This window comes from Moschus berezovskii, chromosome 20 (assembly GCF_049115385.1).
Source record: "Moschus berezovskii isolate FMDL1 chromosome 20, NW_MosBer_1.0, whole genome shotgun sequence".
Classification (NCBI taxonomy): domain Eukaryota; kingdom Metazoa; phylum Chordata; class Mammalia; order Artiodactyla; family Moschidae; genus Moschus; species Moschus berezovskii.
Window position 1 is genome coordinate 27,447,805 of NC_142479.1, and position 23,736 is coordinate 27,471,540.

At 54.6% G+C, this 23,736-nt stretch overlaps 1 protein-coding gene across 1 annotated transcript; it reads right to left on the bottom strand.

Annotated features, from left to right (window-relative positions):
- Positions 1-623: 623 nt before the first annotated feature.
- TMEM132E (transmembrane protein 132E) lies at positions 624-16,391 on the bottom strand. Its single transcript, XM_055395291.2, has 8 exons — positions 15,391-16,391; positions 11,295-11,441; positions 10,847-11,039; positions 10,023-10,166; positions 6,924-7,129; positions 4,786-5,071; positions 3,738-3,929; positions 624-2,591 (listed from the first exon to the last, which is right to left on the bottom strand). Exons 1-8 carry the CDS (start codon positions 16,389-16,391, stop codon positions 1,536-1,538), a joined length of 3,225 nt encoding a protein of 1,074 aa, XP_055251266.1. The 3' UTR covers positions 624-1,535.
- Between the last annotated feature and the right edge of the window lie 7,345 nt (positions 16,392-23,736).

Consider the following 23,736-nt stretch of genomic DNA (forward strand, 5'->3'; position numbering starts at 1 on the left):
CCAACAGCCATTGCTCTCTTCTACGTGGTTTTCTGACCCAGAGACCCCCAGACTGTCCCCATCAATCCCTGGAGAAGAGAGGCTTCCCTGGGAGAGGTTGGTGGTGACAAGGAGGCTCACCCTCTGAAAGGTGGACTGAAGGCAGAGGAGGAAACTGGAGTGAGCTCAGCTGTGCACACAGCCCTCTCACCTCTCTCCTGATTTTTCTGTTCCCCCTACCCCTCTCCTAGAAGAGGCATCTCTTTATAAGGACACACTTCTGGGTCTAAGGGTCCTCCATCTCCATGTGAGCATCCCTCTAGCACCAGAGGGTTTAAAGGGACCCGGATGTTGGAGAAGGAGGCGCAGAACCCCAGGCGGCTCAGCCGTGTTTCCGTCTCACGTCATTTAGTGTGACCTCTGTGTGTGTGTGTACACGTGCGCATGTGCACGCACCTGCACCGCAAGGAAGGGACACAGAGCCAGCCACCACGTGCTGTCTGTTCTCCGGGAGCTGTTGCCCCACCCCCAGTCTTGTTGCCTCCGTTTATTTAAGAAAAATCTGACACAGTGGTGGGTAGAACCCGAGAGAAGGGTGGCCGTGGGATGGGGTTGGGGAGCCGCGGCTCCCTCTGCCTTGCTCATCCCACAGTCCTTCCCAGCAGTTGCCTGGTGCCCTCACCCCCTCCCACGGGACACTGCCCGGTGTGGGAGTGGGTGGCCACCCCTGCAGAGGGGAAGGAGGGGTGAGCGGAGCGGGAGGGGCTAAGGCGTGGTGTTGATCTTGCTGAAGGGTGGGCGGGAGGCACCCAGGGCTCCTGGGCGCCCAGACCACAGTGCTCTGGGGTGGACCCAGGACTCCTCCCCCTGAGGGCCTGCCCACAGCCCTTGGGGGCAGAGGATGGAGTCCTGAGATCTCAGAGAGGGGCCTGGCTTGACCCCAGACTTCTCTATAGAGTCAGCTCCCAGATCCTAGGAAGGGACTTGGGGGGGCACCCGGAAGCCAGCAGATGCTACAAACATTCCCTGCCCCCCCAATGTTTTGTCCACAGCAAGATCCTCGGCAGGGCAGGCAGCCGCTGCCTCCCCACCCTGCAGGACAGAGATCCCTGAATAGTGGTTTGAGAAAAGTCTTTGTGCCGCTTGTAACACGACGCCCCCCCCAGAACCCCTCCCCCTGCATGGGGGAGGCAGGAGACATGGGGGGGGGGTCCCTCTCGGCCCAAACTTGACTTCCATGCCCCCAACTTGGGGCAGGGGAGTTGTCTAAGATGGGAGGAGGGTTGGAAGGGGGAGAAGGAGGGCGGGGATTGCTTTCCTCTTAGCCAGCTCCAGGAGGAAGGCGGCAGAGGAGGGGTAGGGGGAGGCTGGGAGCAAGGACCGCCGTGAAGGGGTGGGGGCGGCCCTCCCCACCCCGGAGGAGCAAAGCTGCAGGGGCCGGACTATAAAATCCACTGGCTGGCGCCGGCCCACATGGCATGTGAGCAGCGTCCTGGCTGAGGATCACACAGAGCCCACCCTGCCCTGGTGGGGCTGCGGGAGTCGGGGCGGCACCTCTAGGCAATCTCTTTGATTCTGCGCATGTAATTGTGCAGGTCAGGGGGCGGGGCGGGCCGCGTGGTGCCCGTCACATCCGGGCAGCCCCATGCCAGGTCCTCTTCGTCTTCCTCGTCCTCTTCGCCGGCGGGCACCGAGTCATAGGCCAGCTCCTCCGAGGGCAGCGTGGTGAAGGTGGTGAACTTGACCCGCTTGCGCTTGGAGGTGGGCGAGCTGGCGGGGTCCTCGGCCTGGTCCCGGGCCGAGCCGCCCGAGGAGCCGTCGCCCCGCCCGTGCACCTGGCTCTGCACGCTGGTCTGCGAGCTGCCGCTGCTGTGGTGGTCACCGTGGCAGCAGGCGGGCACGGTCTCCATCGGGTTGCTGGCGGGCGGCGACAGCTCCGCCTGCACCCGCAGCGGCTGCCCGTTGCCCAGGAACACCCAGTGGTGAGAGTGGTCCGTGCTGGTCTGGCCCTCGGGCGGGATGCGCTTGTGCCGGTAGCGCAGCACGAAGACGATGCAGTTGATGAGGAAGACGAGGATGGCCAGGCAGAAGACGCCCAGCAGCGCGTACATGCCGATCTCCAGGTCCGTCAGCCCGCGGGGCATCTGCAGGAAGCCGGTGGGCAGCGGCAGGAAGTCTTCCGTGGGTGGCGCAGCCGGGCTGGCAGTGCCAGGGCCCGCGGCCTCGGGTCGAGGTCCCGCCGTGCCCGGCGGGCCAGCTCCCCGGGCCTCGTCCTCGCCCCCGCCGGGCCCTGGCTGGCTGGGGCCCGGGTAGTCGTAGGTGGGGTCCTCCTCGTCCCGCCCAAAGTGCACCCGCAGGCCCACGGGGGTCGTGGCCAGCACGCTCTTGCGCTTGGTCTTCTGGCAGCTCTCCGCGATGGTGAGCTCCGCGCGGAGCAGCTCCCCGGCCCCCTCGGCCTCGGCCACCACCAGCGGAAAGGCCCGGTCCTGGGTCACCGTGGCCACGCGCTCGTCCAGACTGCTCACCAGCAGCCCGTAGTCCCGGGGGCTGTAGAGGGAGAGTGGGGCCGTGGTGCCGTCGCTGTAGGAGAGCCAGAGGCTCAGGAGGGCTTCCTGGAGGTGGCGGAGCAGGAGAGGACAGGAGTCAGAGAACTCTTAGGGCTGGCTTCCCTGCTAGAACCCGAGCTCCCTGAGGGTGGGGCCCAGTAGCTCTGGCTCCCTGCTACATTCCCAGTGTTGCAACAGAGCCTGGCGGGTGGCCAGTGCTCGGAACCATTATTTGCATGGGAGTTCTCCGTGGTTAAAGCGTCTGCCTGCAATGCGGGAGACCTGGGTTCGATCCCTGGGTCGGGAAGATTCCCCTGGAGAAGGAAATGGCAACCCACTCCAGTACTCTTGCCTGGAGGATCCCATGGACGGAGGAGCCTGGTAGGCTACAGTCCGTGGGGTCACAAAGAGTCGGACACGACTGAGCGACTTCACTTCTCTTCTCCTTTGGAGGTGGTGGAGAGGGTGCATAGACTCGTACCTCCCCGAGAATATCCTCGCCCACTTCACCCTCCTCCCCTGGATGAGCTGATGGTAAGTCCCACCTTGGGTCTGACTCGAATCCTCCTTCCTGCTCTAGGAGCCACACCCCATCGTCATGCCTGACTTTGGGATCACCCCCAGCAGACACGTGGACATGGAGAACACAGCACACTCAACCTCAGCCGTGTCCTCTCCGTGTCACACCTCCTGAGAACTGACCTCCCTGCGGATGAAGAAGCAGGGCCCAGAGACAGGCCACTGGCCTGGGGTCACTCAGCAAGTTGAAGCCGGGAACTCCTGAGTCCTGACTGCTGGCTTGGTGCGCAATACCTACCTTTGCCCTCCCTGTGTCCCCACATGTAACTTTTCACCTTAGCCCCATGGCCAGTGTCCTGGTGTATCTATGGGGAGGGGGAGCTGTCGTTGCGGGGGGTCCAGAGATGGGTGAGGGTAATTCCTGGGGGTGGAGGAAAAGTTAATGGGCCTTCTGAGAATCCAGGAGGGAACCCTCCGCTGGAACGTCTCGTGGCAGCAGGGGCAGGAAGCAAGACCTTGGCCAGACTCCTATGCAGATGGGAGGGCAATGGGGTGGGGCAGGCTTGCGGGGCATGAAGAGTAAACGGATCTTCCATTATCAGAGCCCCAGTCTGGGGGGACCTGCAGCCAGAACCTGCAGGTTGTCCTTCCACACTCCAAGCCCCCAGGCTGGCCAGCTGGGCATCCGGTTACCTGCTTGAGGAAGCTGAGGGTCTGCTGGGCGGCGGCAGTGGCCAGGATGGTGTGGCTGCTCCCAGGACTGGGTCGCAGGGAGAGGGCGAGGCTGGCCACCACCTGGGCCTGCAGCTGTGTGATGCTGACCTTCTCCTCCGTCACCGTCAGCAGCGTCTCCCCGAGCACGGACTCCGTCAGGGGGGACACCACCTGCGGCAGAGTGGGATGAGAGCCAAGAAAGCAGACCGCCCCCCCCCCAGATCCCCAACCAGGGAGGAATCTGCAACCAGGAGGGGGGTCCAGAGGCAAAGTGACGGTCAAGGGCTCACAGGAGCACAGATGAGATGGGTAGGTTGAGTTTTAAAGAAAACAACAGCCCTCCCCCCCACCCCCACAGTGGTAAATAGCAGTTGGTGGTCAGCCTTGATGTCAGGGAGACAAAAGGGAGTGGTGGGGACTGGGGCAAATGGGAGAATTCGTGCCCATGTCAAAAAGGCATCAGTACTGACTCTGGCTGATGACTGCCAGGTCAGAATGCTGGCCCATTGTTGCCAGATTCATACTCTCTGAAATCAGAAATTTACATTAAAAAAAAAAAAAAGGGAAACCTCCCAATTTTTAAATGGTGAATCCATTGGTTTTTAAACCAAATATGTCTACAAGCATATTTCAGCCCATGGGTCACTATTTATAACCTTTTAGGTGGATGATATCTGCCCAGGCACCCAGTTATCGAGGAGGAAGGTCAAAGTTGAGTTCCTCGATCTCCACAATTCCCTTTCCTGGCCTCTGGGTTGGCTGAGCCCTCCCCCTTGCCCCCACCATCTCCTCCTCCCCATCTACTCTCAGGGACCACATTGAGCCATGCGAGGCTCATGAGCCTGGGAGAGAGAACCTTCAAGGCGAAGCTGACCTTGACCTTCGATGATGGAATTTCCAGCAAAAGGGCAGGTGGGGAAGCAAGTGTGTTTCGGGGGCCATCTGGGGTTACTCCCTAAGGCTGAGGCCCCAGAAATGCTGTCTTGGGGATGTCTGTATCACGGTGTACTCCCTACCCCATGCCTACCTTGAAGGGAGTGGTGCCTGGCTCCAGCCCAGCCAGTGTGCTGCTGTCCACCATCCGTGCCACTCGGGGGTCACCCACCCTCATGAAGTCGCTGACCAGGTCGGTGACCTCCACCAGCCAGTCCGGGCCCAGCATGGTGACCACCTGGTCGGTGCCCTCCGATGACGTCGTGTGGAACTGGGTGAAAACCTGCAGGGTGGCGTGCTGGTACTGCAAGGTGCAGCCGCGATTCGCACTCTGCGGTCGCTCCTCCTCCTCGTCCTCATCCTCGCTCTCCCGGGCTGACCTGGGTGGGAGAGGCCAGAGGTCAGGGCTCCCCACCTCGGCTTGGACCTGTACACGTTCCACTCTCTCCGTTGCCCTGCCGGCCCCTCCCTGGCTCCCGTGGGTGGAAGCCTGGGCTCATTCCGTCTGTCTCTGCCAAGCTTGAAGCCCAGAGTCTCAGGCTTTGCTTTCCTAGATGGGTAACTTCTTGACCCTCCCCATCCACCCCAGGTTCCTCTCCACCCCCTGCTTGGCTGAATCCACACCTGTGACTAGCTGGCATCAAATATCAGCAAATACTGCCTCTTTCTCAGCACTAAGCATGTGCTGGAGCCTGGGCTCAGCTCTAAATTGGAGCAAAGGCAATCCTTGCTCGAGCGCCAGCAGGCTTAGCTGCCTCGTGTCCTACAGCTGTGTGACAGGCAGAATTTGGATGTTTAGCTGATGAAATTTCCAAGCGGCGTGTGGGAGGCATGTCCTGGCTTCCTCTGACTGCTCACAGTGAAATGCAAGAGGAGAGGGATAAATGGAGGGAGGAACTGGCAAGCAAAAGGGAACCCGGACTTGACAATTGGGGGAAATTCTCAAACTCTCCAGATTGGCAAAAAATGTGAAAATCAGGAGGTTCACCCAGGAAATTGGGCTTTGGAGAGAGAGAAGGGTGTGGCTAGTGCTTCACGAGGATCAAACTGCTGGAATGTTCATTCACAAAGAGGATTCTTTAACTTATGTTAATTAATTTAATTCTCACAGCAGTCCTCTGAGTTGAGTGTTAATGTGCCCATTTCAGAGATGAGGAAACTGAGGCACAGTAGCCTCAGGTTGCCCAGTTAGCAAATGGCAGAGTCAGGATTTCAATCCAGGCCATCTGGCTTCAGAATTCTGGTTAATTCTGATAAAGGATGAGAGTCTGGCGTGCTAGCTCGTTATGCGACCCAGGTGGCCAGTGTTCAAACTTTGCAGGGTTAGGGTCCTCATTGCTCAAAGCAGCTTCAGCGTCACCCAGGCGCTGGCCTGAAATGCAGACTCACAAGCCCCGTCCCAGGTTCACAGAATCAGAATCTGCATTTTAACAGCGTCCTCAGGTAACTCATGTGCAACTTTGAGAGGCTCTGGTCTACACCTCCTTGCTTTTCCAAATCTCTGCAGAATCCAGCTGAGCCCAACTCTCACGGTGCCACCTGCTTCTCTCCCCAGCCCCACCCCTCCTGTGCTTAGCTGCCTGCCGTTCTGCCTCTCTTCTCTGCTGGCTTTTCACTCCAGCAGCGATGAGGGGGTGAGTGAGCATGCTGAGTGCCCATGGGCCTGCCCCACAGATGGGCACACATCCAGGTGTGTGAGCCTGGATCCCAGTGAGGTGGCCTAGTGCAAGTCACTGTGTACCTGGCTGGTGGACTCACAAGTGTGCCCCTGGTGTGCCCAGGCTGGGGCCCGCATGTACAGTTGTGGGTGTGCCTGTGTTGGTGTTTCTGCTCCATTCTGTCTGCTCCTTGACTGCTACTGGGCCAACTCCTTTTTCACTTACCCTTTAAAACTTAGCTCCAGAGTCACTTCTTCCAGGAAGCCTGCTTTGATTTCTCCTGGAGGAAGAGGTGGCTTTTTCCTTTGTGCCACTTGATTCTCTGCACTCGGGGCTTCCCCTATCCACTGCTCAGCAGCATATATATGACGGCTTCCCTGATGGACCCAGAGCTCAGCTGGGTCAGGCTCTGGCCACACTGACCCCCTCCCCCCATCAGGTCCTGGGACACAGTAGCTGCTCCATAAAAGTTTGTTGATTGCATAACCGACCTGCAGACTGTGTACACCTAGGGTCTTAACACACACATGCAGATGAGTCTCCCCAACATCTGTGGTGTGTGGTGGGGCCGTACCTCCGGTCGGGAAGGATAGGAACCCTCCAGCCCTTCACTTGGCTGAGGCGGGCATCCGAGAGCTCGATGTGCAGGGGCAGCTTGGGCACCCAGACGGTCATTTCCAGGGGGGCGTTGAGGACGTCGTAGCGGAAGGTGACCCTGGCGTTCATGGATCCGCGGGATTCCTTTCCGCTAACAAACACATAGTCACAGCTGCTGGATACCTGGGGGTGGGGGGTGGGGAGAGAGCCTGGTTGGCCTATTTTGCCCTACAGGTCATCCTGGAGGGCAGAGCAGGGGCGGGACTTCAGCGTAACCAGGAAAGTCAGCCAGAAGCCCATTGGACAGAGAAAGTGCTAGTCACAGGAGGCTGAAGGGGCCGGGCCGGGTGGGAGAAAGAGCCTAATTTAATTCCTCTGGGAGGAAGTGAAGTGAAGTCGCTCAGTCATGTCCCACTCTCTGTGACCCCATGGACTGTAGCCCACCAGGCTTCTCCATCCTTGGAATTTTCTAGGCAAGAGTACTGGACTGGGTTGCCATTTCCTTCTCCTCTGGGAGGAGGTGTCAGCTTTCACTCCTTGTCTCCAGAGATTATCTCTTAGTGGCTCCTGTGGGAGGTTTTTTGCTCCCTGGCAAGAAGTCAGTGTACCATTTCTTTGAAACGGGCTGCTTCTGATGTGTCAGGCCACACCGAGGGCAAGTCTGCAGACTGAGGGTCCCCTGCACTGGCTTCCCTCCCCAGCATGACCGCCTGGGCCCTGGAGCAGGTGTCTGATGGGCAGAGTCCTCCACAAGACAGAGAAGTGGCCTGTCCTGAGCAGGACACTGGGGTGTGACTGGGTGGGGAGGAGGTCATGGAGAAGAGGGTGGTGGAGGGGCACGCCAACGGCTCCTCCGAGGTGCCTCTGGCCCCGAGGCTCCGGGAAGATAGGTCAGCTGGTTAATTTCAGGAAGGGAGCTGTTCCAGCCAGAGGTGGAGGTGAGGGAAAGAGAGAGGGAATTTCAGGACCAGAGAACCCTAAGCAAAGACAGGTGGATGACTGCCACCAATGGGAGGAGCTTTTTTGCAAGCGCATGCCCGCCGGGACACCACCTTGCATTCTTAGAGGTTGCTCGGTGAGCACATGCTCGCTGAACACATCTTGGTGGAGAGCTGTGCCCACTCACCGAGGTGTCCATGCTATACTTCAGGGTAGATGCAGTTGGTGTATGTGGAAGTGCCCTTGTACACACCTGGCACGCCTGGAGAGAATTCTGTGTGCAAACATTTAGGTGCTTCTACCGGTGTACACCCAGGGGTGCCCATCCCTGCATTTGGAGGAGGGTATACAGGCAGCCTATAGGCTGATGACACCCTGAAGGCTCCGGTGGGGGATGGGGTGGGGAGGGGGCTGGGATGGCGGCTCATCTGCGGAGAAGAGCCCCTGATGGTCCCAAGCTCCCCCAAGCTCTCTTAGTCATCTGGGGGTGGGTGGTGGGTGGAGGGACGTGGGATGGTGACCCCTCCAGAAATGCACATTTCCCACTTTGGAAGGCAGAGAATCCCAGCTGAAGGCTGGCAGATCCCATTTAGAATGTTGGCAAACTCCAGAAAGAACCTGAGCATATTTTGCTGAGAATGGAAACCAATTCCATTTAGAATCTTTGCTAATTCCCTTTGGTGTCTAAGCCACGGTGACTCTTCTGGTCCACTCTGGGGTGGGGCTGGGGGAGTCTGGGTGGCAGAGGAAGGTGCTGGGTGAGGGCTCTTGGGGGCAGGCCCACTTCTCCCCATCCCAGCCTGCCAGCAGTGGAGAGCCCCATGGGCCTGGGCAAGGCTTCTAGTCCTCAGGAGGCTGTGCGGGTGTGGTACCCAGCCATCTGCTCTGGCTCACTCTGAGGACGTTATTCCTGAATGCGGGGGAAGGAGGAGGTGAGCCTCGGGCACCCCCATTCCTGGAGGGATTTGGCGTAGAGCGTGGAGAGAGAGAGCGCACATTCCCAGGGAGGGAGAAGGAAACTCACGTCCCTGGTGCCCCTGCTGAAGGATTTACTGGAACAGAGACAGATTCTGCTGTCGGATCATTTGATTTTGACACCAGCTGGAGGCTGCCATAGCAAGCAGCTCGCCCACTTCCAGGTACCAGAGCTGGACGCCTCTCGCATCACTGCCTGCTCCACTGCCTTCTCCCACATCTCACCTCTGACCACTGTCTAAGGCGAGGGGAATCTGAAGGCTTTCCGGGGGGAGATGGCAAACCGGGTGGCATGGCCTTCACTGGCCTTCCATGGCCACCATCCACGGAGGATGTTCAGCCCAGATGGGGTCTCTGGGGAGGAGTTCAGGGAGAGCTCTTTGGGAGTTGGAGGGATTGAAGTGGGTGTTCCCAGAGTGGGTCCTTCCATACAACCTTCACTCCTGGCCTAACTCATGAGCTGCTGCTTCTTCATTTTTAAAATATTTGTAATATTTATTTATTTAAAATATATTTTAATAATATTAAATCTAGTATTTAATATTTAAATTTAAATAGTATTAAAATTAAAATTTAACTAAAATATTTTAAATAAATATTTAACAATATTATTAAGTATTTTCATATTTATTTGTCCGCATCGAGTCTTAGTTGCTGTGTGCAGGCTTCTCTAGTTGCTATTCATAGGCATAGTTGCCACACAGCATATGGGATCCTAGTTCCCCACCCAGGGATCAAACCCACGTCCCCTGCTTTGCAAAGCAGATTCTTAACCAATGGACCACCAGGGAAGTCCCCTAATTCATGTTCTTCTGGAGGCTTCCACCCTGGGCTGGATCTCCATCTGTTCACCAGTCCCCAGGTTTAGGGCCTGTCTCTGAGTCTCCCCAGGAACCCCACCCCTATTGCCTTACCCAATATTTGCCAGACAGCAGGGCTCCATAGCAACTTGAGGATTGAATTCAAGTTGTCAATGCTGCCTTCTCCCGTCAGCCTGCCAGAAGGTCTCTTCTAGGACTTCCTCTCCCATCCCCTACCACTTCCCTCCTCTTGTCTACCAAGGGAACCTGTGTGAGATGTGAATTCCCCTCTGGATTGGTGTCCTACTCCCCCTGAAGGTCTGAGGCCTTTTTCCCAGGGCCCCCACCTCCAGGAAGCCCACCTTGATGATGTCCTCATTGTCAGATTCGCATTCCACGAGGGCGGAGACATCTAGGACAAGGCCGGTCACCTCGATGGCGATGACCTTGACAGGGATGGCCACTGTCCGGCCCGTCAGGATGGCTGTGTTGATGATCTCTGTGTCCTGCATGGAGGAGAGGAGGGCAGGCTCTGTGAGTTGCCTGAGGGCCCCTGCTCTCCCAGGACCACCAGTCAGGGCCCCCGGCTCCTGGCTGCCCCCACCCCACAGATGCATGTCCTTCTTGGAAGGACACCGGTACACGTGCACAGACAGATGCATCTACCCAGCCTCATGTGTCTTCTCTGATGCTCTGCTCACATGGACTCCCATGGGTGCCTTCAGGGTCTGCCCTACTCTGCTGCCAGAAAACAATGCTTCCCCAATCTCGCACTGTCTTTTCAACGTCTTCGATGCTTGTCCAGACTCAGAATAACATCCAGCACATTTGCCTGGCTCTTCCACATTCCCCTAGGCTGGCTCCACTTCCTTCTGGTCATTCCAGATGCCCCTGGGCTAGTCCCAATCATTCCAGTGCACTCTCCTTAAAACCCTTTGCTTCTTTGAATAAACTATTTCCTTTCCCATAGCTGCACATTTGTGCATACGATCCCCTGCCTAGAGCACCCTCATCATCTTCTCTGTATGAACTCTTCCTCCATGAGTCCTTCAAGGCTCCACTGTATGGTCACCTCCTCCAGGAAGCCCCCCATGGTGACATCTCTCACCTCTGTGCCCCTCAGCAGCCACTGTCCCACTCCAGCACTGGGCACAGAGCATGGCTGCCTTCTGTGAGGGCAACTCACCATGGCCAGGGGCAGGATGGCCTGCACGTCCCGCTGGATGACCGTCAGCTCAGTCACGGCCCGCTCCAGGTCCGGGAGGGCTCCGTGGCCCCGGTAGTCAATGTGCCACATGATCCTGCGCTTGACTGACTGGCTGGTAAAATTCTCCATCTCAAAGTCCAGCTGCAGAATCTCCAGGGGCCCCTGGCCCTCCCTGCATGGTGGGGGAAGGGACAAGAGTCCAGGAGGAAGGGCTGGGAGCAGTTCAGGGGCTCCAAAACCCTTGCTGGGGACTCTATCCCTCCTCAACGGCCTGCCCTGGGGCTCTTTGAGCCTTCTCTAGCCTGGGAAGTCCCCAGAAACTAAGCCCCAGCCCTTCTAATGGCTTGGCCTCCTCCATCAAGACTTCCCCTCCCGTTTCCCCGTGGTGTCCTGCAAAGAGGTGGACAGAGGAGCCACCCTGGCTCACCAGGGGGGCAGCGGTGTGCCCTGGGCCCAGGACACATCCACAGTGGCTGTTGAATGCTTGGCCCCAGTCAGCAGCTCTGAGGTCACGTGCCATTGGCCACTCCGTGACTTGGTTCCTAGAAGGGTCACACCCTTCTTGGCCTTCACCCTGGGACAAAGCAGGAAGAAGAAGAGGGAGAGGGTCAGCCTGGGGTCCCAAGGCTGCCCACCTGGCTACCTAATGCTTAGGCTGGGGCTGGGAGAAGGGGGAGCTGGTGAGTAAGTTACCCCAAATTCTAGACTGAAAGCTTGAAACTAATTTGGGGACTCTGGTATCACACAGCTGCAACCTCTGGCCCTCAGTGGAAGCTGTAGTCCATTCTATTATATCTCTACCAGGTCTTGCCATACCTCTATTTGCATACCTTAGTGACAGGGGACTCACTACTTCAGCACACATCACACTGCATTTTCAGAAAATCCCTGAGAGTAGAAACCTCTTCCCTATATTTAGCTGAACTAGAACAGTCAAGGGCTCTGTTGGGGCAAGGGAGACGATCCTCCTCCACCCAAACAGACACCTGGGGAGGTGAGCAGGTATTCTCCGGGTCTTCTTTTCTTCAGGCCTAAAATCTTCAGGGCCTCCAACTGTCAATTTTGGCCATAGTTTCAAGTCACCCATAGCCTAGTCACTCTTCTCTGGACACTCTGAGATATACCTGAAGTGTAGTGTCTTCAGCGGTGCTCTAATTAACACTAACTAAAGCAGAACAAGAAATGCAAAAGAGCGAAATGGCTGTCTGAGGAGGCCTTACAAATAGCTGTGAAAAGAAGAGAGGCGAAAAGCAAAGGAGAAAAGGAAAGATATAAGCATCTGAATGCAGAGTTCCAAAGAATAGCAAGGAGAGATAAGAAAGACTTCCTCAGCGATCAATGCAAAGAAATAGAGAAAAACAACAGAATAGGAAAAACAAGAGACCTCTTCAAGAAAATTAGAGATTCCAAGGGAACATTTCATGCAAAGATGGGCTCGATAAAGGACAGAAATGGTATGGACCTAACAGAAGCAGAAGATATTAAGAAGAGGTGGCAGGAATACACAGAAGAACTGTACAAAAAAGATCTTCACAACCAAGATAGTCACGATAACGTGATCACTGACCTAGAGCCAGACATCTTGGAATGTGAAGTCAAGTGGGCCTTAGAAAGCATCACTACGAACAAAGGTAGTGGAGGTGATGGAATTCCAGTTGAGCTATTTCAAGTCTTGAAAGATGATGCTGTGAAAGTGTTGCACTCAATATGCCAGCAGATTTGGAAAACTCAGCAGTGGCCACAGGACTGGAAGAGGTCAGTCTTCATTCCAATCCCAAAGAAAGGCAATGCCAAAGAATGCTCAAACTACCGCACAATTGCACTCATCTCACACGCTAGTAAAGTCATGCTCAAAATTCTCCAAGCCAGGCTTCAGCAGTATGTAAACCGTGAACTCCCAGATGTTCAAGCAGGTTTTAGAAAAGGCAGAGGCACCAGAGATCAAATTGCCAACATCCGCTGGATCATGGAGAAAGCAAGAGAGTTTCAGAAAAATATCTATTTCTGCTTCATTGACTATGCCAAAGCCTTCGACTGTGTCGATCACAATAAACTGTGGAACATTCTGAAAGAGATGGGAATCCCAGACCACCTGACCTGCCTCTTGAGAAACCTGTATGCAGGCCAGGAAGCAACAGTTAGAACTGTACATGGAAAAACAGACTGGTTCCAAATAGGAAAAGGTGTACGTCAAGGTTGTATATTGTCACCTTGCTTATTTAACTTATATGCAGAGTACATCATGAGGAACGCTGGGCTGGAAGAAGCACAAGCTGGAATCAAGATTGCTGGGAGAAATATCAATAACCTCAGATATGCAGATGACACTACCCTTATGGCAGAAAGTGAAGAGGAACTCAAAAGCCTCTTGATGAAAGTGAAAGAGGAGAGTGAAAAAGTTGGCTTGAAGCTCAACATTCAGAAAACTAAGATCATGGCAACTGGTCCCATCACTTCATGGGAAATAGATGGAAAAACAGTGGAAACAGTGTCAGACTTTATTTTTTTGGGCTCCAAAATCACTGCAGATGCTGATTGCAGCCATGAAATTAAAAGACGCTTGCTCCTTGGAAGGAAAGTTATGACCAACCTTGATAGTATATTAAAAAGCAGAGACATTACTTTGCCAACCAAGGTCCGTCTAGTCAAGGCAATGGTTTTTCCCATGGTCATGTATGGATGTGAGAGTTGGACTGTGAAGAAGGCTGATCGCCGAAGAATCGATGCTTTTGAACTGTGGTGTTGGAGAAGACTCTTGAGAGTCCCTTATACTGCAAGGAGATCCAACCAGTCCATTCTAAAGGAGATCAATCCTGGATGTTCATTGGAGGGACTGATGCTAAAGCTGAAACTGCAATACTTTGGCCACCTCATGCGATGAGTTGACTCACTGGAAAAGACTCTGATGCTGGGAAAGGTTGGGGGCGGGAGGAGAAGGGGACGACGGAGAATGAGATGGCTGGATGGCATCACCGACCCTGTGGACATGAGTTTGAGTGAACTCCGGGAGTTGGTGATGGACAGGGAGGCCTGGCGTGCTGTGATTCATGGGGTCGCGAAGAGTCGGACACGACTGAGCGACCGAACTGAACTGAACTGAAGTGAAAGCAGAACGGTTATCACCTCCTTAATTCTACATGCTCTACTCCCAGTAATGCAGCCTAAGGTCTCTGAGGACTGATTTAACTCACATTCACATTCAGGTATTAATCACTGAATTAGGTATCACCCTGGGCATGGCAACCCACTCCAGTACTCCTGCCTAGAGAATCCCATGGACAGAGGAGCCTGGAAGGCTGCAGTCCATAGGTTCACACAGTGTCGGACACAACTGAAGCAACTAAGCAGCAGCTCTCCAGGAATATCTGGACTTCAGGAGAGAAGGCAATACTTGAAGAAGCTGGAGGTTAATGGTGCTGTTTCGGGCCCCATGTACAGTGCTTGGGTTGGTGGGGAGCATTTTGGTGGGGCTTTTCTTATATCCTCAGAATCACTCAGTAAGGCTCAAACCATGGCTTCTGCTTGTGAGACATCATTATATTTTGTGCGGATGTGATATGATTGAAGGCAATTCTGAATTTGTGAACGGTATCATTCTCAGTGTGTAGAAAAAGCTGGGACTCCCCTCAACTTTTCTCCTAACCCCAAGATTAACCAAATGTCCTGACACATGGACACGCTCCTGTTCTGGCTTGCAGTCAAGGGGCTGCTCTCTGATGTCCATTTCTCCTCTTTGGCCTCAGTCTCATTATCTGTAAAATGGGGGAGTTGCACCCACTAATGTCTAAGGGCCCTTCCAGCTCCAGTTCTATTATTTTGGATGTCCCTGCTTGTGAAAATAGATATTTCCTCTCTACCATGACACTAAAGAAAGCTGAGAGCTTAAGAATTGATGCTTTTGAAATGTGGTGTTGGGGAGGACTCTTGAGAGTCCCTTGGACTACAAGGAGATCAAACCAGTCAATCATTCTTAAGGAAATCAATCCTGAATATTCACTGGAGGGACTGATGCTGAAGCTGAAGCTCCAATACTTTGGTCACCTGATGTGAAGAACTGACTCATTGGAAAAGACCCTCATGCTGGGAAAGATTGAAGGCAGGAGGAGAAGGGGGAGACGGAGGATGAGACGGTTGGATGGCATCACGGACTCAATAGACATATAAGTTTGAGCAAGCTCCGGGAGTTGGTGATGGGCAGGGAAGCCTGGTGTGCTGCAGTCCATGGGGTCGCAAAGAGTCAGACACGACTGAGTGACAGAACTGACCAACCATGACACTATGTCTGTGAGATAGGGAGGTCAGAGCTGATATTTTGTGGCCAATTAGGCAGATGAGAACATTGAGGCTCAGATCAGTGAGTTGTCTTTCTGAAGTTGCTCAAGTGATAACAGGAAGAACTGAGACCAGGATATTGGAGGAGCAGGTCTGGGCACGCCCCCTACAAGGTTTGCATGTGCACATCAGACCTTGGGAGGAGGCCAGCCAGCTCCCCCGCCCCCCACCTCCCAGCCATAGTCCCCTACCTGAGAGTGAAGTGCTCCAGGCTGGGGCTGGAGGGAGAGGAGGAGTTGGGGGCCAGGTAGAGGACAATGCTGAGCACCTCCCCCGGCTTGAGGGGCCGGTCTGGCAGGCGGATCATCAGGTTGCTGTCCAGCCGGTGCTCCTGCAGGGTCCTCCTGGGGGGCGGGCGGAACAGGCTGATGCTTCCGATGCGCAGCAGGGGGTGCTGGGTGGGGCTCTCAGCCCGGGCCCCCGCTCCGGGTCCGGCGCCCCTTCGGGTCCCCCCACACCCCCCCGACGCATCGGGGGCATGAAGCGTGTAGTAGAGCTCGGCTTGCTGACTCTCCCCGGTCGCCTCGGGTTCTAGCCCATCCGGAGACTTGCGGCGGGCGCTGGGCGGCGCGGCCGGAGCCGGGGGCCCGAACCAGGCCAGGGGCAGCTCGGCCCGCACGAGACAGGTGGCCAGCCCCCCGCTGAGGCGGCAGGAGCTCTTGACCTCCCGGGCGTCTCGGAAGGCGTGCAGGCGGACGCAGGGCAGCCGCTCGGTGACGCCGAAGTCATCCCAGTCGCGGCCGGCCACGTAGAACAGCACCTGGGCCACGGGCTGCGAGGCGGGCACGCGCGGGTGGACGATGAAGGCGCGCACCTTCCAGCTGACCGTCAGGCGCTCGGGGATGTCCAGAGTGCTGGACGGCTGCAGGAGCTCCCGGGCCACCACCTGGCTGGTGCTGAAGGGCCCCAGGGAGACGTTGAGGACGGGCAGCTCCTTGGTCTGGAACACCACGAAGGGCTCGGAGCGCTGCAGGGAGCTGTTGGCCACCGTGGGCGGCGGGGGCCGCGCCTCGCGCAGGAAGAAGGCCAGTCGCGTGTGCGACAGGCGGTAGCTGATCGGTAGCACCGGGCTGGCCTGCGGCCCTGGCGGACTGGGGCTGGCCGGGTGGGAGCGGCCAGAGGCTGGGGACAGACAGAAGAAAGACCCCAGAGTGGTCAGGAGAGGGCGCTCTCGGACCCCAGGGCACCCCATCCTCTCACCTTGACAGAGGGCTGTCCACTCCCCGCCAGACCATGCTCTCCATCCTTGTGGCTCCAAGCCTGGCCCCACCTGAACTGGTGTGTTAATTGCCCTCTTTGCTGATTCCTTTATCCCCGAGGTAAGGGTAAAGCTAATCCCTGTATCAAGCGTTGGGAAGCTTTAAAGAGGCGTTCTCCTCCGGCATCCTCATTTGTAAAATGACTATAAAAATTGTTTCTGCCTCCAAGTGCTGTTGTGAGGACTTACCAGAGTCATGCGCATAAGGGCCCAGAGCAGAGTGTGGTGCTGAGGCAGTACGTTTTCATTCTTACCGTTATTAGTGGTACAGTGCAGTACATGTTACCGGCTTCCCCAGTGGCTCGGCGGTAAAGAATACGCCTGCAATGCAGTAGCCTCAGGAAATGTGGGTTCGATCCCTGGGTCGGGAAGATCCCCTGGCGGAGGGCATGGCAACCCACCCCGGTATTCTTGCTTGAAGAATCCCATGGACAGAGGAGCTAGGTGGGCCACAGTCCACAGGGTCGCAAAAAGTCGGACATGACTGAAGTCACTTACCATACACGTACAGTACGTATTTAATGATTTTAAATTGCTTATGAAAATAAAATGATTATTTGTGCATTATTATCACAAGCAGTGACTTACTTGATCCTCTGATTGAGCCTTGGAACCAAGTATTATGATCTCCATTGATTCAACCAGTTTTCTATCAGCAAGTTCTCTTTTTTTGGGGAGGCCTTACAAATAGCTGTGAAAAGAAGAGAAGCGAAAAGCAAAGGAGAAAAGGAAAGCTATAAGCATCTGAATGCAGAGTTCCAAAGAATAGCAAGGAGAGATAAGAAAGCCTTCCTCAGCGATCAATGCAAAGAAAGAGAGGAAAACAACAGAAGAGGAAAGACTAGATATCTCTTCAAGAAAATTAGAGATACCAAGGGAACATTTCATGCAAAGATGGGCTCAATAAAGGACAGAAATGGTATGGACCTGACAGAAAGAGAAGATATTAAGAAGAGGTGGCAAGAATACACAGAAGAACTGTACAAAAAAGATCTTCACGACCAAGATAATCACGATGGTGTGATCACTCACCTAGAGCCGGACATCTTGGAATGTGAAGTCAAGTGGGCCTTAGACAGCATCACTACGAACAAAGCTAGTGGAGGTGATGGAATTCCAGATGAGCTATTTCAAATCCTGAAAGATGATGCTGTGAAAGTGCTGCACTCAATATGCCAGCAAATTTGGAAAACTCAGCAGTGGCCACAGGACTGGAAAAGGTCAGTTTTCATTCCAATCCCAAAGAAAGGCAATGCCAAAGAATGCTCAAACTACTGCACAATTGCACTCATCTCACATGCTAGTAAAGTCATGCTCAAAATTCTCCAAGCCAGGCTTCAGCAATATGTGAACCGTGAACTTCCAGATGTTCAAGCTGGATTTAGAAAAGACAGAGGAAACCGGAGATCAAATTGACAACATCTGCTGGATCATGGAGAAAGCAAGAGAGGTCCAGAAAAATATCTATTTCTGCTTCATTGACTATGCCAAAGCCTTTGACTGTGTGGATCACAATAAACTGTGGAAAATTCTGAAAGAGATGGGAATACCAGACCACCCGACCTGCCTATTGAGAAACCTATATGCAGGTCAGGAAGCAACAGTTAGAACTGGACACGGAGCAACAGACTGTTTCCAAATAGGAAAAGGAGTCCATCAAGGCTGTTTTTTGTCACCCTGATTATTTAACTTTTATGCAGAGTACATCATGAGGAACGCTGGGCTGGAAGAAGTACAAGCTGGAATCAAGATTGCTGGGAGAAATATCGATAACCTCAGATATGCAGACGACACCACCCTTATGGCAGAAAGTGAAGAGGAACTAAAAAGCCTCTTGATGAAAGTGAAAGAGGAGAGTGAAAAAGTTGGCTTGAAGCTCAACATTCAGAAAACTAAGATCATGGCATCTGGTCCCATCACTTCATGGGAAATAGATGGGGAAACAGTGAAAACAGTGTCAGACTTTATTTTTGGGGGCTCCAGAATCACTGCTGACGCTGACTGCAGCCATGAAATTAAAAGACGCTTACTCCTTGGAAGGAAAGTTATGACCAACCTAGAGATCATATTAAAAAGCAGAGACATTACTTTGCCAACAAAGGTCCATCTAGTCAAGGCAATTGTTTTTCCCATGGTCATGTATGGATGTGAGAGTTGGACTGTGAAGAAAGCTGATCACCGAAGAATTGATGCTTTTGAACTATGGTGCTAGAGAAGACTCTTGAGAGTCCCTTATACTGCAAGGAGATCCAACCAGTCCATTCTAAAGGAGATCAGTCCTGGGTGTTCATTGGAAAGACTGATGCTAAAGCTGAAACTGCAGTACTTGGGCCACCTCATGTGAAGAGTTGACTCACTGGAAAAGACCCTGATTCTGGGAGGGATTGAGGGCAGGAGGAGAAGGGGACGACAGAGAATGAGGTGGCTGGATGGCATCACCGACTCAATGGACATGAGTTTGAGTGAACTCCAGGAGTTGGTGATGGACATGGAGGCCTGGCGTGCTGTGATTCAGGGGGTCGCAAAGAGTCGGACATGACTGAGTGACTGAGCTGAGCTTATCTCTTACAAATGAAGGGGCTGGAAGTTTAAATAACTTACCCAAGTCCACATGAGTGAAAGGGGCCAGCAGTAGGATTCGAACCTGGGGCCACCTGGTTTTCAAACCCAAGCCTTTATGGCTCCAGCTGCCTCAGGTGGTGCAGGGTCCCCAGGGATTCCACATGGCCCTCCCTACTCCCTTTATGCTTATGTGCATGCTCAGTTGCTAAGTCATGTCTGACTCTTTTGCGACCCCATGTTCTATAGTCCACCAGGCTCCTCTGTCCATGGGATTTTTCTAGGCAAGAATACATGAGTGGATTACTCATATATGTTTCCTTCTCCAGAGGATCTTCCTGACCCAGGGATCAAACCCAGGTCTCCTGCACTGCAGGTGGATTCTTCACTACTGAACCACCTGGGAAGCCCTGCTGCTACTGCTGCTAAGTCGCTTCAGTCGTGTCCGACTCTGTGCGACCCCATAGATGGCAGCCAACCAGGCTCCGCCGTCCCTGGGATTCTCCAGGCAAGAACACTGGAGTGGGTTGCCATACCAGCCCACAAATACAGGGAAGTTGATTGCCACTCCCCAAACCCAAGCGTGGGCCTTGGGGTCTTGGGCTTGACTTCTCCCTCCTCTTGGCCCCTCTCCTCATCCGCACAGGATTGCACTGGGTTCTAGCAACTCTGCCTCTTGGTGCTCTGTTTCTGGGTTGGAAAGCCAGGTGGGCGCAGGTTCAACTCCTACTGCTGGCCCCCTCCCCAGGTTCCTGCTCCAGCTTTGGCTTCACTCTTGTTGTTATGACAACTAACAGAATCTAACTGGGTCTGCCCTCTCTCCAGCTCTTCTCTCATCCCCTCCCTGCATCAGAGCCAGAGGGGTTTGTTTCCCCCAGGCACCAATTCTTGGCTCCTCATTCCCAGCTCAGCACCTGTTGGACACTGTCAGGGGACAAGAAGGACCAATATGGGGAGGTTTGAGGTTTGAGAGTCAGTTCTGGATCTTCCGATGGACCTCTGAGCTGTGTTCTTCACTTTTGATGTGGTGTTGTTTGTTTTTGAGAATCAAGAAATTCCCCTATAATTCATGCAACACAATGCAGACATGTGCAGTGATAGAGACTCTCTTCTTTCTGCTTACAGAATAAAATTAGAAACCACCGTGCGCCTGAGCATGGCATTCAGGGTCCTCTAACAGGGGGCTCTAGACTCCCAGTTCCCCAGCATTCCTCTTCCCAAGCCCCTGCTGCTAGCATAACGAAACAACTTCTGGCTTTAGTGCTTGCTGATGCTGCCCTCCCTGGAGAAAGGCATGGCAACCCACTCCAGTAGTCTTGCCTGGAGAAACCCTTGGACAGAGGAGTCTGGCAGACTACAGTCCATAGGGTTGCACAGAGCTGGACACGACTGAAGCAACTCAGCATGACGCTGCCTTATCGCCCCTCCTATGCTCATGCTGTGCCCTCTGCGTTGGAGTCTCTCCTTTCCTATCTGCCCACACCCAAATCCAAACCTTCCTCCAAGGCCCTGCTCGAATGGTGCCTCCTCCACGAAGCCCTCCAAGATATGATCTCTACTCCTGGGAATTTCTTCAGCGTTCTGCCCTTCTCTGTGGGGACCTCTCATCCTGCCTGGCGGGACAGTTATCTCTGAGGCCTTGCACTCAGCAAGCCTTTAACGAATCACGATTGATTTACACTGAGTGACTCACAGAGACCTCGAGCCCAAGGAGGAGACTCCTGATTACACGGTGGTTACTGCCACTTATGCACAGTATTATTTTACTGCCATCAATGAAACCTTGACAGCTCCACAAATATTCACACCCAATTCCTCACAAACCCAAAGAACTAAAAATTCCCTGCTCTTCAAGTTCTGATGCCCGTGTCCGATTTTTTATTTAAATCTGTGGTTTAATTTTCTAGTTTAACAGATGAGGCAATTAGCTAGGGGCATGACAAAGGCCCTGGGTCAAATGTCCTAAGAGGAGTGGGACCTGCTGTATGTGACTCTTTAGGGCCCCTCCCAAGCAGCCCTTCAGGTTACCTGGGGAAACCTCCGGTCCCTGGTCCTCTGGACAGCCTGTACTTTAATCATCAGACTGCTCCCTCCGTTTCCAAGAGAACTCTGTTCTCAGGCCACCCTTCCCCACTAGACAGTCTGCAGTGCTGCAAAGTAAGCCAGTTGCCAGTGATGGGGTGGAGGTGGGGCCGGGTCCCAGATGAGGATGGGAAGGTGTCTGGAGAGACGACACCTTCTGGCTGGCGCCTGGAATCCCTGCCCCATGGTCACCACTGGAGTCTCTGAGAAGGTGTGTGTGTGGAGGGGCTGCTCCAAGGCACACAGGTGGGATCTGGGATGGTGACCTGGGCCAACCAACTGCTTTGGAAGTAGTAGGAAGCAGGCAAACAGAAGTTTTGAGACTCAAAGTCAAGGCTTATCCTTGCCACACTCAAATGGCAACTTGCTTCCCATTTTGAGCCTCAGTTTCCATCTCTAAAATCGAGGTGGTAACATCGGGCCCCTCATGGAGATGTTGAGGGGAGCTGAAAGACCGAGGGGGAGGGGTGGGGGCAATGCTACATGTGATGGGATGTCCAGGGCCTGTGGGTACTGAGCCAAGACGGGGAGAGGCCACCGTGCCCGTCCTGCCGGGGTGGAGCAGGGCAGTGGCTGTCACGACTGTGCTTGTGCTGGGTGGACAGGGCGGGGACATGCATGTCAGAACCACCGGCCCTGCCTCGCTTATCATCCCCAGGAGACCTCAGAGGTTGCTAAGTGGCACTTAGTCCCCTTTGACCCGCTCACCGTCCCAACCTGAGGGATGGCCATCTGGACCCCGTGGAGGCACAGTTGGGGCGGGGCCGTCAGACGGGCAGCAGACACAGAGGGGCGTGGAGGAAGGGACTGGAAAAACATGCTTGCCTGCCCTCCTCCACCCTCAACAGATTTTAGCTGGACGAATGCGGTTCTCTGAATGAAACTTTCAGCACCAGCTGGGCACCAGCGGGCTAATGAGAGCACCCTCAATGGGGCTTCCATGGGAGACCTGATGGCCAGTGGGCAGAGGGTTGCTGGCCCTAGGCTTGGGACTCCTGACCCTTCCCAGCAACCCTGCAGATAAGGAGGCTGTGCTTCTGAAACAGGAAGCAACTGAAGAAACCAACTAGCATTTAGAAAAGGGAGCCAGGAAAGGTAGTGTTAGGCTATCACAGTTTTTTACTGATGGCATCATGACACACAAACACTGCCCCCCATCATCACCATGAATCATTCTATCCTCTGGGGCCCTGAGGACTTTCTGTGGGCTGAGCGGGTGTCCCCGAGACCCCCACGCTATCTCTGCTCTCCGGCTCACTGACTCTGGAGCCTAAAGGAGGTGGCTTGATCTCTCTGGGCCCCCGTTTCCCCAGGGAGGTGGGGAAGGCCCTGGAAGCCATCTGGCGGGGCTGCAGGGAGGAAGGGGAGACTGGTGGAGCTGCCAACAGATCGCGTTTTCAGGGACACGGTGTGTGAATGTGCGTGTGCCTGTGCCTGTGCCGACGTGCATGCTGGCCGCCATCTCGAGCTAGGTCCTGAGCGGGGATGGGGTCCTGAGGGGTGGATGTGCTGGCCTGGGTTCACCCTGCCTTGGGAACAACTCACCTCCCTCCAGTCTAGTGGGAAGCATACACACACACACACACACACACACACACACACTCGTGCTCACATAGAGCCGGGCACACACCTGTCTGTCAAGCCCCACAGCAGGCACCCCTTGACAGGTGGTTCTGAACCCCTGCTGCCCTGGCTCTTATCGGTTCCGCTCGACTTGCCAGACCCCTAACTCCACCTGCTGACTTCTGATTCGGCTCGGCTCGCCCTGTGGACCAGACAGTATTGTCTTCCTGTCGGTGGCCTCCCCTCCCCAAGGACCATCACTTGGATTCTCCCCTGCCCACCCCACCATCTACACAGCCTTGGGCCTACGGAATCATACGGGTCTGCTCCCGACCCCGTTTCTGTTTCCCTAGGAAGATGGTTCTGTCTCATCATATCTCACGATCAGCATTAAGGGCTGAGTTGTGCCCCCTCCCAGATTCATACATCCAAGTCCCAACCCCCGGCACCTAGAAATGTGACTGTGTTCGGAGATGGCGATCTTTGAAGGAGGTGATTAAATTAAAATGAGGTCATACGGGTGGGCCCTACACACACACACACACACACACACACACACACACACACACGAGATGAAGACCCACGGAGAAGGCGGACGTCTACAGACCACAGCGCGAGGCCTCAGAAGGAACCCACCCTGCCATCACCACCTTGATCCCAGACGTCCAGCCTCCCGAACTGCAAGGACATAAATTCCTGCTGCTCTGCCTCCCTGCTTCTGCACCGCGTCATGGCAGCCCAAGCAGGTTAATGACAGGAGGGGGCGCTATTTCCGCCCTCACGGTCTCAGTTTCCCCAGTGAGATGTGGAGGCTGTAAGGGGCTGGAGGAGGAAGACAGGCTGGAACTACGCAACGTTTTTCCTTGGCTGCGCGGTGTGTGTTCCCCAACCAGGGATCGAACCTGCGGCCCTTGTGTTGGAAGTGTGGAGTCAACCACCAGACCACCAGGGAAGTCCCTGGAATCATGCAGCTTTTGTCCTCGGCAATCATGATGGTACATTCCCAGCACCCTCCCCTGACCCCGCCTGGCCTGGGACACTTCCCAGCTGAGCTGAGCTCACTCCTTCCTCCCGC

What these genes read in the sequence shown, in the direction of transcription:
- TMEM132E (XM_055395291.2), bottom strand. Translation starts at nt 16,391, where the DNA reads ATGGGGTGCCCTGGGGTCCGAGAGCGCCCTCTCCTGACCACTCTGGGG. An exon ending in CTGGAGCACTTCACTCTCAG is followed by an intron (nt 11,442 to 15,390) that starts GTAGGGGACTAT and finishes GCTTTGTCCCAG; the next exon opens with GGTGAAGGCCAAGAAGGGTG. An exon ending in ACAATGAGGACATCATCAAG is followed by an intron (nt 7,130 to 10,022) that starts GTGGGCTTCCTG and finishes CCCCACCCCCAG; the next exon opens with GTATCCAGCAGCTGTGACTA.